At 43.4% G+C, this 13896-nt stretch overlaps 1 protein-coding gene across 1 annotated transcript in view; it reads right to left on the bottom strand.

The window, feature by feature from the left end:
- Positions 1-13896, bottom strand: part of LOC310802022 (PDZ domain-containing RING finger protein 4) — a gene marked incomplete at its 5' end in the record, with an annotated part of 38490 nt that overhangs the window by 13854 nt on the left and 10740 nt on the right. The window contains 2 exons of the mRNA XM_083666266.1: positions 121-223; positions 1742-1998. Of these exons, the coding sequence (XP_083522392.1) occupies positions 121-223; positions 1742-1998 (360 nt within the window). The remainder of the gene's footprint in view (positions 1-120; positions 224-1741; positions 1999-13896) is intronic.

The following is a 13896-nucleotide window of genomic DNA, read 5'->3' as shown; positions in this document are numbered from 1 at the left end:
TGTGTGTTGTGTGTGTGTGTGTGTGTGTGTGTGTGTGTGTGTGTGTGTGTGTGTGTGTGTGTGTGTGTGTGTGTGTGTGTGTGTGTCAACTGACGGGAGGTGAAAGTAATCAAGTCTTACCTCATACTCGAACTCCTCTGTCCTCTCTCCGTCAGCGGGGCGGGTGGAGAGGTAGTCTGTCCCCTCGTAGTACTCCTGCTCCATTGTGTGGAGAGAGTGACAGCTTTTAGGAGAGAGAGGGAGAGAGAGAGAGAAAGTGAGTAAGAGGGAGTCTCTCCCACACATACTGTATACGTTGAATAGTTAAGTGACAGGATTTCCTTTCCTTTGTCTTTTCACCAAGACTGGTAGGAGGAGGAGAATAAAGGATCTGTCAAGAGGCTTTGAGTGGTGATGCTGCGTGTGTGATACAAGCATTCCCTCTTATTAATCATTGACTTAAAACTTAATTAGTCTGCTTTCTTTTTGCTCTGGAGTAAACTTCGGACCAACCCCCATGCATTCTGGCCTAATATGATTCATGTAGTCATGCTGTCAAAACAGATTGAGTGATGCATGTTTTTTTCTATGAAGTTTATGCTTCCCACATTGTGTATATAAAAAAGTTACTCTGTCCCAAAACAATCTTTTGGTGGCAAAATGTGTCTGGTAAATGTCAAAATGTTTTATACTGTGGTGCTACAATATTGCACATCGTAACATCTTTGGCCGTGTGTGTGCATAGAAGCCAATTACAGAGCTTTACGGCATCTGCTCAAAATGGGGGAAACAAACATTTGTTGTATCTATAAAATCGTCAGTATCTTGGCCTCAACACCTGATCACAGATGAAGAGAAGGAAAATGTGAGTTTTATGGGACACATTGATTACATTTGGTTCCCCGCCTCAGGCTGTAACTAGCCTGCGCACAAACGTTACACTGTGTTGCCTTGCTTTTTATTAGTCCATTTCGTTTAATCACCTTGTAAACCTTCCATGAAACCAAATGGATATGCCAAGCAGCACCAATTATTACAAACAGGCCCTGTGGGTAGTTTAACTGAGTGATGGTGAAAGGATCCTATATGAACAAAAGTGTTGGGTCTGGTCATGTGGTGTCAATGTACACCAATGGCACATAGTTGACACAAGTTGGTCACACAGCTTAACATGGTTTGGTTACATTTTACACAAACCATATTTGTATTATTATTATTATTATTATTATTATTTATTTTTTACAATAGTCTTTTAAAACAGGCTGATGAAGTAATTTGTTCTCAGTATGACAATACTGAGCTCCAAATGTTACTCCTACATTGGATACTTGATGAATCAATTATCCATGGGATGTTGTTGGAATTAATAATCAACTTAATACAACCTCGTTCACAGAGATCATCTAATTATTTTTTCAGCTTTGTGTAAAAAAGCTCCTGCATAGCTAATGTTATGTCTCAGTTCCCATCAGAATAAGTCTTTATGCTAAACTTTATGTTGTTCACAGTTTGCTTCTCCTTTGAGATGAATAGCATATGAACAAAACCAAATAAAATAAAATAATGAACCTCTTTCTTTTGTTGTTTTCCAGGAAACCCCTGGTTGATACTTGAAAATTTCAGATGTTGTGTGCCTTAATTTTCCACCACACAAGCTTGGAGTCCCAGTGTGATATTGTCTTTTGTGTGCCATGATAACACATCCAGCTCAAGTGGGGTTCCAAACCCTATTTCTCAGAGGTCTGGGTTAAGAACTCAGTACCTGTCAGACAGCAGGAAGGGGCAGATGTCAGGCACCGGAGGGGTAGTGGGGCGGAGCTTGGCCAGGGCCATGATGTGTTCGAAGGTGATGTCTGTCTGGGTGCACACATCCACTAAGTGGAGTTCCTGAAGGGAGCCGTGGGCGCGGCCAGTGGTGGGGTTGCGGCGCAGGACTTGCACCACAATGGGGTCCTTGGCACTGCGGAAGGCCTCCACTGCCTCCTCATGGCTGGCCTTGGAGAGGTCCTTCCCATTCACCTGGATGAAGGAGGACAGGAGATCTATCAGACATACTGAACAGTAGAGCAATACGGCTATTAACCTTACAGGATGCCATGGTCAATCTGGTATCATTTCCCCATAAGTGGTGTGTTACTGTATTGTTATGACCAACGCCATTAAGTCGCTGTGTAAATATGTGTTTAAGAGGATTACTGTCTATTAGTTAATTATGTACGCAATTTAAATGAGCAAATAAGAAAAGAAAATAGAAAATCTATGAGTGAAAAGATGATGTCAGTGTTAATGGGCAAATAGACTGCAGTGAGACTTCCCCCAGGCCTCTATTTAGGGTGGCGTCAGATGACTACAGTAGCAACCGTACCACCTGGCCACCATGACCACACTGCCTGAGCCACTGGAAATGTATGATATTCATCATCATATTCCTGAGTGTAGTTGATGCATATAATGGTATTGAGACCATTACAGATTGCATCTTATTGATTCTTTACATACAAACACAAAACCTTATGCATAGGAAATACAGATGACATCATTCAAGAGACTTAAGAGTGTGTGTGCAAAGCCCTTGGTTCTACATCAATGCATCACTCGTTCTCCACCTCTGTTTATATGTATCTTGTATTGGCCTGCAAAAGTACCCACGGGTATGAAATACCTCAGAGACTGTGCTTTGGTATTCTATATTATTCTGAAACCAGAGATTATAATTTAGATAGTCTCAATGAAAATGGTAAACGCTGCACAATTCTCTTGCAGTTGTATTCAAATATGGCTCTCAATTGTAGAATTTTGCTTGCGTGGCACGACTGTCGAAATTAGTTCAAAAGATAACTGGAAAAGTAAAGAAAACAGAACTTTCTAATCTGCATTTGACAAAAAACATTGTAAAACTGCAGAAATATTGGCAGGCAACAGTTAAAAGCTTGACTGCCTGTAATTAGCAAAAACATGAGGATTGGAAACCATTGGAAACATACAGTGTATAGTAAAGTACTTCACTCTGCTAAGTGACCTAGAGTGGGAATCTCTGGGCAACTCCATACTTCATAAGTGATGCCACTTGGGAATATAATGAGACAGTGAGGATTCACTTGCAATTAGCTTTAGCAAACCTGTTTGTTCCTATATGGCTGATTGCATTCTGCAGCATATATACTCAGTATATGGATAGACATATCTAGATTGCTGTGGACAAACATCATAACACATTTAGAACAGGATTATAACAATGATATAACAGTGTGTTAAGGGTCTTTGTGACTACATGTCAGTAGATCACACAATAATACACTCAACTACAATGATTTCTACTCTGCCACCCCACAGCCATGTCAGTAACACCTGAAAACTATCTCTTACCCTAATCCTTGAGGATGGGTGCGCTGTATGTGAGATACTCTTGCTAGCTGCCAGTGGCTATCACCCAGGGGGGCTTTGGCAGCTATGATCAAGTCTGAGACATACCCTACAAACACACACCCACACTTAATTCCAGCCACAACAGAGTCCATAAATAACTCCCCCAGACGGTCAGCGTGGTTGTATCCTGGTCTTATCCCCTAGTGGCTGAAGTGACCTTTGTGTGAAGTGATGTTGCATTAATCACTTCAGAGATAAACTGGGTCAACAGCACTGCATGCAGTCCACTGTCTCTCCCTCCTTCCTTCCTCCACTCCTCCATTCCTCCTTCCCAAAACCTGCTCTCTTTCTTTCTTTGTGGCCAGTCAGCAGTTGCTAAATACTGCTGCAGCACACATTGCATTGTGCTAAAAACTAGGACTGTGAATAATTAGCCTAGCCCATACAGCGAGCTCGTTTAGTCAGGGCTAGCTCTGCTTCTCTCTCTCTCTCTCTCTCTCTCTGTCTGAGGATAGGAACCTTATACTGGAGCGGGGAGTCTGGTGGAAACAAAGGAGTTGGAGCAGACAAATGAGGCTGCCTATGGCGTATGACAGTCCGAGAAAAATGATCAAATTTCCCAGCTCTCCCTCTGGTACAGTAGTAGTCTCAGCTCCTAGCCTTGCCACCACTTACTGATGCTACATGGCCGTAATACAAGGAGAAGCATGTCAAGCAAAGGAGGAGGGGGGTTTTCTCCTCTTTTCATGAGTGCCAGATGGAACAATTAATCCCCAATCAACATAGGAATATGAACTAACTCCTGCACGTGTGGATCTACTGTATATGCGTGCATCTAATGTTGCCAGAGGGGGAGATGGGAAGGATCCAGATGAGGCATATACAGTAATGGTTCACTGTTCAACACAATCTTTGGTATGATGCCATAGAGTAACTTTTCCCATTATAAAGTAATCAGCAAACATGCCCTATCTCTTGAGGAACACCTGAAGATGACATCAAACATTAAGAGATTCTGTGCAATCCCATACCTTTGTATCTACTCATTTTTGTTTGTTTATTTTGTTTTGACGACACTTGATATTCATGTGGCTTCTTATGATTGCATCACACAGATTTCAGTGTGGTTACACTATCACAAACTTTCCTCACCAGTGTAGCATACAAAGTATGTCAATCCATATTCATTCACAGACACCCACTGGTAAACAAAGGCTGTTCGCAACAAATTATTTAGCAAACCGCATTGTTGATCATCTCAAACACAGCTCCAAGAGCACCACATGTCTCAAACTGCTCAATTCACAGAGAGTCAACATGAGCTATCCTTATTGACTGGAACAATAGATAGACAATGTTGATGGGGATAATAATTAATCATGATGGCCTGTTTTCCTTGTCCAGCACTGTTTGTTCCAAGAGAAGCCTGTGTGAAATATCGATAAACTTGGAAAGAAAAGGACACTGTGGGATATTGGAGGAAAATGGCTGGAGCGTGGCACATCTGTTTGTGTTTGCACATGGATACCCAGCAGCTGTGGTCGTTAAAAAACCCTGTTTTCATTCAAAGCCCAGGAGACGATCACCATCTTTCACACAACAAATGCAATCCACTGGATTACTGAAGTGAAACAGAAAGATGAAACCCGCTTTTCTATTTTTCTATTTAGGTAAACTATGCCACCTTATACTTTAGATGTAATATTTAGTATCAACCCTTTCACTGAAAGTAAAGTACAGTAGGTAGAAAGGAATGAGTCTGCATGCTCAAGCTCCTTCGCCTCTGGCTCCTTATCTGTCAGAGTTTTGTCTTATCGACCAAAGGCTCCCATCAATACCATAATAGACTGAGGGCAGTATGCCCTGACAGTGAATGTGAAGAAGGGCCAGTTTATCCACTAAGATGTCAACTTTAGCCCCATCTGATGTTGCTGCTGCTGTGTGCCAGAGTCTTTCACAGTGTAGCAGCAGGCGGGAAAGCTCCTTGTAGCTAGCAGGGGATTACTGTTGGATGGGATTGATTGATGGACTTCTGTGTGTGAGGGAATAACAGCTCCAGGCCATATACTCTAATATACCATTAGCTCTTTTATGGTTTCAAATTAACCACATACATAGTTTTACAGCTTGCCAAGACACAATGTGTCTGAATGAAATGTTTTTATTTGTAATTTTAGAGAGTTTACACAGTTCACTTGTGCATTTTTTTGGCTATCTGTCTTTTGGATCACTAGCATGCAGGACTGAGAAAAACATTAGACTAAATTAAATCCATTCTTGTTATTTTTAACCCAAAACAACACTGATAAAGGAAATGCTTTCCTCTGCAGTAGACAGCACATTTATAGCTTGTACTTAACCTTGTACATTTGTAACCTTGAGTGTTTTGCTTGTACACTGTACTGTATCTCAGTTATACCACATCTCCTGCTGGTTTGAGTGGCAGCCTTGTGGGTTTTAAGCATAAGCAGGCAGACGGGGAGAGTGTAACATGTAGGTCATGCAGCCTCTGGAGCATAGCGCTTACAGTCGTTGATTACACGCCTGTTCCATCTACCCCTTACGGGAGCAGGTGAGATGGCCCCGGAGCGATAGGGCCCAGCCAGCTGTGTGTGTAGAGGACTGGAGCCCACAGATAGAGCTGGCTAGCTGGGAAGGAGGACGGGGGAGAGTTTATACAAACTGCCAGAGGAGATAGAGAGAGATAGGAGGAGGAAGTGCCTTGGCCTTTCCAGCTGTGTTCCACAGATAGGCAGACTAGGTAGCTGCATCCCTGAAGGACAACGCTTGTGCCACACAGCGCTAATAGAAAAAAAAACAGCTCAAGGGTGGAAAACAGTATTACGTCAATCCCACTCAGGAGAAAATGGGACATGCCGTTGTTTAGATAAACCTCACACACACGGCTTGGCATTGTCTGTTTTTTCCAGACTAAGCTAGACAACAATAGTGTTGGAGCACAATGAGAAAGCAGGCACGCTGCTCGTTTCAGAGTGAGATGCAGCGTAGCCTACCCAGCCAGCCAAGCGCTGCCAGTTGTGTGGCTCCAAGTGCTTGAATAAATGCTGCTCCAGTCCCAACAATGTACTGTTAACTCAGCCTTTGAGCGTGCAGAAATCAATTTCCATTTTCATAAAAAAAATGAAACATGCAGGTGAAAAAGGGAACACTCAATTGAGAAGTGACATTAAATCCACCAATTCCCAATGCTGGGTATGTGATTGTGAAGCAAATATTACTGCTTCTTCTCCATCTCTCGCAAAAAAAAAAAAAAAAGATTTGGATTCCTAGTCCAATGCCTAAATGTCTCATTTCAATAATAAGTGTCAGTGTAAAATACGAGCAGCGGTCCGCTACAGTAAAGCCCTTATGACTGCATAAATCACCCCCAGACAGACAGAGCCACTGTTTGAGCGACTCTGGGCACTAGCCGCACTGCTCCAATGACATGGAACTGCAGTAAAAAAAGACCACGCCACCGGGGAAATCTGACAATCCCCCCCCAACATCTCAACATGAACCAACTTACAGCCCTCCTTTAACCCTTCGCCAACATAAAACACACTGTGTGAGGCCCCCGGGCTATTTTTCACATTAAAAGACCCAATCGGTTCTGTCAGGTTTTATGCTCGTGTGATATTTGATGAATTCCACCAATTTTCCCTCTAAGCTCAACCTTCAGGAGGAGTGGAGTGCTCACTTCGTTGCATAACAACCTATCTCAGTTCTATTGTCAACTTGCACTGCATTTCATTGGCTGCCTTAAACAAGTGATCCTGTGTTATACAATGTGTGGCCATTGTTATCATTGCTATGTAAGGACAACTGTTACAAAGGGGCAACGTTCAATGTCAAAGACTTGAACCAAACAATAGGTGAAGAAAGCTCCTTGAATTGTCCAATATAGAAGCCATCTATAGATCTATAGTTTCCCTCCTGTTCTAGGCTTTGGGTGATGGCAGTAGGCCCATTGTTTGTCTGGTGCTGCTGGGTGCTCTGGGCTGGCAGGCTGCTTTGGGGTCACTGCTGGGTCAGATAGGTCAGCCAACCAAGATGATCCAAACACTATCAAACACACACAACGCAACAGAATAGGTAAAGACAAGCCCTTTTTTCAATCGCATTCAGACAGTGTGACTGGATTCTGTATTGTGGTTGGGCTTAGGTTTAAGAGATACTGAACACATTATATCCTATATCTTCAGCTTATTGCCACTTCATCAAGTAATTAGATCAATAACCTATTTCATCTTCATCACTAACAGATTACCGCAAAATATAAGGTAATTACAGTATCCTATTTCAGCTGAGTTATGAATTTCTACTTTGGATTCCAAACATGGTTTGGGACTGGAGGAAAGGCAGCTAAGTAAATCATCTGAATCTGTTCAAGGTTAATGACACATGTACAGTATGTACGTTAAAGAGATGTGAAGATGCATGGTTAATCTCTGTGCTTAATTTAGTTAATTAATTTCTTAATTTCTGTGCTAAGTCTTACTATCTTAAAATTTGTTTTAATCTAAAATGTAGTGAGAAAATCAAATTAAGATGACTTTAGTAAATGACTAAACTAATGGCTAAGCAGCCTCTTTGGTGATGATAGTGGCTGTAGCTATATGCTGTACAAATCAGCAAAATGGCCCCCATTGTCTAAGGCAATGTTGTAAGGAGTAATGGTGCCACACATATGCTGACTGGGTAAAACAAGTAGGTACTGTCATGGAACAGCTCTTTATATGCTGAGTGTGTGAGTAAGGGGAGTAAGAAAACATGTCTTTCTGCTAGAAGAATCTACACTCCACTTGGTAGTGTGCACTACATTGAGTGTGCAGGACGTGGCCCTTCCTCGGTTGTAATGAGACTTTTTATCACTTTTATTGTCCTCCTGTGTGTAATGCATGTGCAACACAAGACAAATGGCACCAAAATGTATTCGCTCAGTTCTTAACTGTTGTCTCATAACCTCTCTGTTTCAAACAGTGAATGAGGGTTGTGTTCCAGAGCTGTGTTTGGAGAAGGCACAGGTAGCAGACGGCACCTGCTGTGGCATCGAATGCCAGCCCATGTCTTATTCACAGCAACCGGGGAGGAATTCAAAGCGGGGAGTAGCTTCCTTCACATTAATATGCACTTCCTGGCACTTAAAGCACATCGCACTGGAGGCAATTAGCATCGGATAAGCACTATTTACATAATGCCAGACGCACTAGCCGCTCACAACAAAGACGTCTCGTCTGACTCCTCATTCCGCCTCTTCCCCCAGTCTGCAAGGCTGTCACATGGTAGCCGGCGCACTGCTCATCACAGGAGATGGGGAATGAGGCTGGGGGTCAGAGGGGTGCCACGTGAAGCTTTAAGATCCAACATAATAAACTGGGAGAGTTTGATGGGTCACTTAGGACCCCTGTGGCTGGCCATTGATCTGCCTGTTAGACAGTAATTGAGAGTCTGGTGAGGTGGAGAGGTGGGGAGGCTCTGCATGCTAGAGGAACATATCAAAGGGAAAGAAAAAAGTAGCAATAGAAAGAAAGGATACAGCGAGAAAGAGTGAAAGAAAGAAAGAGACGTCAACTACTGTATATTTCAAATCCTCATTCACCTGCTGAAACAGGGCGTGGAAAAGAGTTCTCTTGACGATGCACATATTGCATGTAATTGTCACCGTCTTCTGGTGGAGGCAGCTGTTTTAACCACTTTCTCCAGAGCCAGATAGAGCAATTAGTGTCCCATCACAAATGTCAACCACCACAAAAGACCTGACAGGAGAGGACCAGTAAAAGCCCAGGTTGGCTCGAGGACTGACAGCAAACAGCTCCGGTCAATCCTTCCAACCCCAAAGAGAACAATTGGCCAGGATTACTGATGATAGCCCCAGGCTACATGACTGATATCCCATTCACTCTACCCTCTGCACCTTAAACTCATCTTCAAATCTTAATTCAGGCTCTTGAAATGAGTCTGAGGGAGGGGAGATGAAGTGCATCTGACAGTTAAATGGCCAGTGGTTTGATGAAGTGTCAGATTGTATAGAAGGTTCTAGAGCGAATAAAAGGTTTGAGATTCCAGAGCTCAGTGAAAAGAAAAGCCAGAGTGACTGAAGTAGTGTGCTACTTTAATACAACCTCCTCTGCGTTTCAACAGATGCAAAGGGGGAGTTGAAGAGGTCTCAGGGTGTTAGTGGTGAAGTTGGCCTGTCCACTAGAATGACAAGTAGATGTCCTTGTAATCTGATAGTCCAATTGTCATTCCTGGCATTTAAAGTCAAGAAAGACCATTCAATTTCAGGATGTAAGGAAACAGCATGTTGCAGCGCCACCTCGGCTCCAACAGATGGATACACAGCAGTGAACAAGATCAAGCACCCAAACTTCCAATGAATAGTCAAGCTGTTCAATTAGGACAGCATTAACAATGAGACAATGATGAGTTGCTAGTGATAATCTTAACATGTAATGACCGGAGAGCACAATCCATGATTAAAAAGAAGGACATTATCTGAGAAGAATGATCACAAGTGTAATCAATCTACTTCACAGCTCCCTGTTGCGCTATTCTCCGCACAGTGGAAGTGTCAGGGTGGAGTCAGGCGAACCAAACATCTGTGTCTTTCACTCAACTCTCTCCAGTCTCACCCCTCTCCAGGTCCTCCAGTCAACAAACAAAAGGAAGTGAAAGAAAATTGGATGTGATTCACAGGCTCAGAGATGCTCCCCCACTGGGTTTAAACGTTCACGATTACACCACCGAAACAAAGGAGAGAGAACTAATAGTCACACTAATAGTCACAAGAGCTGTAATAGAAATGAATACTGGTAACTACCTGTGCCTTTCAGGAGGAGAGAAAGTGTAAGGGAGTGCCAGGCTAGGCTCATTACTTAAATGGTTTTCCTTTGATTATCTTTGTCAATCTGACTCTGACTCACTGGCCGAAAGCATAGCCATACTGACAGGAAGAAGAGAAATACTCTCCACCTGTGGCAAGCAGTTTCCTCTATCATAATATATACTGTAACATATGCTTTAATACTTCATAATGATGATAGCTTTGTTCAGGCAACTACTGTATTCTGATATTGGGTGGACAACCAGGGATAATCTGTTATTACAACTATGATTAGTGTTGTGTTTAATGGTAATGGGTGGGTTCTACATCTGTATCTCTGAGACCCATCAGTCACTAGAACATTTCATTTCACTTTGACCACTAAGAGGATATATTGTTAATGGAATTAGCTACCAATGGGATTAGAACAAATAGATGTCACCGGGTCCCTTCTTCTTGTAATTAAACGCCTGTCAAACATGTTTACATCAACCTGGACATTGACAAAGGGGCTTGTGTGGTGGATGAACTGTTAAAGTACCTCACTCAAGAGGAAATACACAAATGAAAAAGTAGCACACCTGGTAATTTCTAATGCATACAAAAACAAGCAAACAAACGGATCTTGATTAGGAACACCTGGCACTGGTGTTTGAAGAGCGCATCCAAGGATGTATGAAGTGATTTCCGGTGCTACACACTAACTGATTAATGATTCTGCAGCCTCTCAAAATTTATCAAGTAAATTTTGTTGATGAACATACCAAGCACGGGCAACACTTTAGTGCGTTTGTTGGCACTCAAGAAATATCTCGACATCACAAGGATGACACAGTCGACTACATCCATCGGTGTTGGATTGGGGGGCTTCAGATTGCCATGGGAACCGGCAGTGGGCCACGTGTGGCTCTTGACTATTGGCTGTATTCAGTGTTCTCCCATCATCAGGCCTTGGTTCGTCTGGCTAATGGCTGTAATGAAGGATTGTTCACGCGAGGGCCCGCTCGTTTATTCTCATTCCTGCAAGAGTGTACTGAGACCTCTGCAGTAATCAGCCTCTACTCACTGGTTAATTCCCAGGCAGATTTACGATCGGACTGTGTAATGGATGCTGCCTGCCCTGCCTGTGTGTGTATGTGTGTGTGTGTGTGTGTGTGTGTGTGTGTGTGTGTGTGTGTGTGTGTGTGTGTGTGTGTGTGTGTGTGTGTGTGTGTGTGTTCTTATAGCCGGGTGCCAGGTCCCCGTCTAAGAAGGCGTCCCTAGCACAACCATCAAGCCCACATTAATCTTTAATCAGCAATTAACCAATCAAGGCCACAGTGCGGACTGCAGTAAAGCGGCCACTCAGAGCCCACAACAAGGTAATATATCCTAAGACAAACAGAGGGTCAGACATCAGGGCCAGATCTGTCACCCAGCCTGGACCAGACAGAGAGAGCGGTCGGTGCTGGTTGTGGAAAAGACGGGAGCCTCTGGCCAGACCAGGGTGACAGCTGCTGCTCTCTTCACCAGCCTACGTGCATGGTGTGGGGGTTATGGAGGTAGGACGAAGGCCTAGAAATGTGGACTCTGGAGGTGATCTGATGGAGCCTGCTGGATGGCTGCTGCACTTAGAGGCTCACTCTCTGCCTCTCACACACTCACTCTCCTCCTCTAGCAGATGCTTAATTGTGGCCCAGCTCTGCCAAGCACCGGGCAGACGCTGCAGTCATTAACAGGTAGTTTGGGGCCCTCTGAAGGAGTCACACCCGCCGTGCCCCCTCTCTTTCCAGGTGCTACTTCCTCTCCAAGCCCCGCGCGGGGAAGACTTTTCTGGCACCAAGGCCATGTATATACTGGATCAGCTGAACCTGGAGTTCTTTTGTTCTAGCCATGGGATGAATGTTCTAGCGGATGGGGTGAATGGGTGGGGGTGTGAGGGGAACTATTAGGTTCATTTATACCATGGCAGCACTTTGGTAAGGACGACTACTCCATGTGGAGCCGATGTAACACTAGAACGAGACCAAATGGCTTCCGCGATTGGAAAGCAGAGGGAAGCAGGATGGGGGAAGCGGTGGAGGGCATCTGCTCTGCATTCACCCAGTGTTTTATAATTAGATGAGCACAATTGCTTGGGAGCAAAGCGTCTGTTCCAGTGTGATTTTTCCGATAACAATTCTACGGGTCGGAAACAGGCGGAGGGCCCGAGACAATTAGTGAACCCAGTACAAATATGAACCATATTGCAACTGAAAAGAAATCTGTGCTTAAAAACATACAGAATAGTGGCTGAGTGGAACGTCGGCATGACAAATGCTAATTGCCCCATAACAGCAGTAGGGCAACCTGTTAAAGAGACTCTTTGCATCTGTTACATTCGGTTATCTCTCTCTGTTTCACACATTCCCCTGTTTTCTAAATAACATCAACATTTCACTATGGAGTAGATCAGAGGTTCCCAAAATGTCGTCAGTGGACCACTGGTACTCTGCAAAGTGCCCCCTGGTGGTCTATGGGGAGGCTTTCAACTCAAACAGTTTTCTCATCAAACAATTCCATTTACAATACAAGTCTTGCCAGTGTGGTAAAACTGTAGTTATGCTAAAAATGGATTTCAAACCAACATAATGCACATCATGTGTATCCTCACATGTTGTTTTGGCTTCCATCTTAAACAGCTATTGGTGTGGCTCATGACTCGCACACTGTAAAAAAACTAAAGACATGGGGCGCTTAGTGGCGTAGCACACTAATGTGCATACCACATAATCGCAAGGTTCCTGGTTCGATTCCGACCCTTGACACGTCTTGCATGTCATCCCTCCTTCCTGTCAATCTCTACCGTCTCTATCCCAATAAATAAATAAATAAACAACATATTTAAAAAAAAAACATCAAACACAACACTGAACATCCAGTCTTCCTTAAATTAACATTCACTGTGATGGCATGTTTGTCTACTTCCACCATAAAGAAATGCAAAAAAAACGTCTGAAAATGCCCAGCCTTTCACACAGTCTGAAACAGCGACCTTTGCTGTCTTCTGGTAGACAAATCACTACACATCTCCTTTGTTTATGGCTGTGTAGTGTACTGGTTAATTCACTAATGGAACACAATATGCACCCCCAGTGTCGTTAATGGATTTAAGACTTGTTGTTTAAAAGGAACCAAAAACACCAGATTGATTGTAATTGAATCTCAAGTAAACCCACCTGTTCACCCAGTAGGTCCCACAGCAGTCACTAATGGAAACACTGCATTAGCTATTTAGCTAGCAGACGCTCAACTAAACATTTTGATATTAGCACCGTAAGGGTTATTCACAGTGGGGACTATTCATGTGTTACTTCTTGTAATCATCATACTGATAGATTGTTTTACCCAATTCAAGGCTTATCCCACAGCGGCAACTCCTACTTTATAAATGCAACTAGGTACTCCAAACAAAATGATAAGGTAGCTATGCTAGCTCGCTGCTCTAAATTGCACATTTTGGTACACACTCCAAACCAACAGACCTGGTGTGAGAGTGGATTGGTGAGATGCTGTAGGGTTTAGACAGTAGTTCCCATCCTCCTGCCATACGCTGACCTATATAACATTCACCTGGGGCCATCACTGGGGTGAACTGTGCAGTGTTGAGTTGTCAGACAGAGTGGGAACGGAACTCCCTTAGTTATGTGACTAGATTTCATTTCTAAACAAAGAACAGAAAACATGATTGATTTTCCCAAGCAGCC

The sequence above is a fragment of the Argentina silus genome, assembly GCF_951799395.1.
Source record: "Argentina silus genome assembly, chromosome: 3".
Lineage (NCBI taxonomy): Eukaryota > Metazoa > Chordata > Actinopteri > Argentiniformes > Argentinidae > Argentina > Argentina silus.
This window is presented reverse-complemented; position numbering and strand designations above follow the sequence as displayed.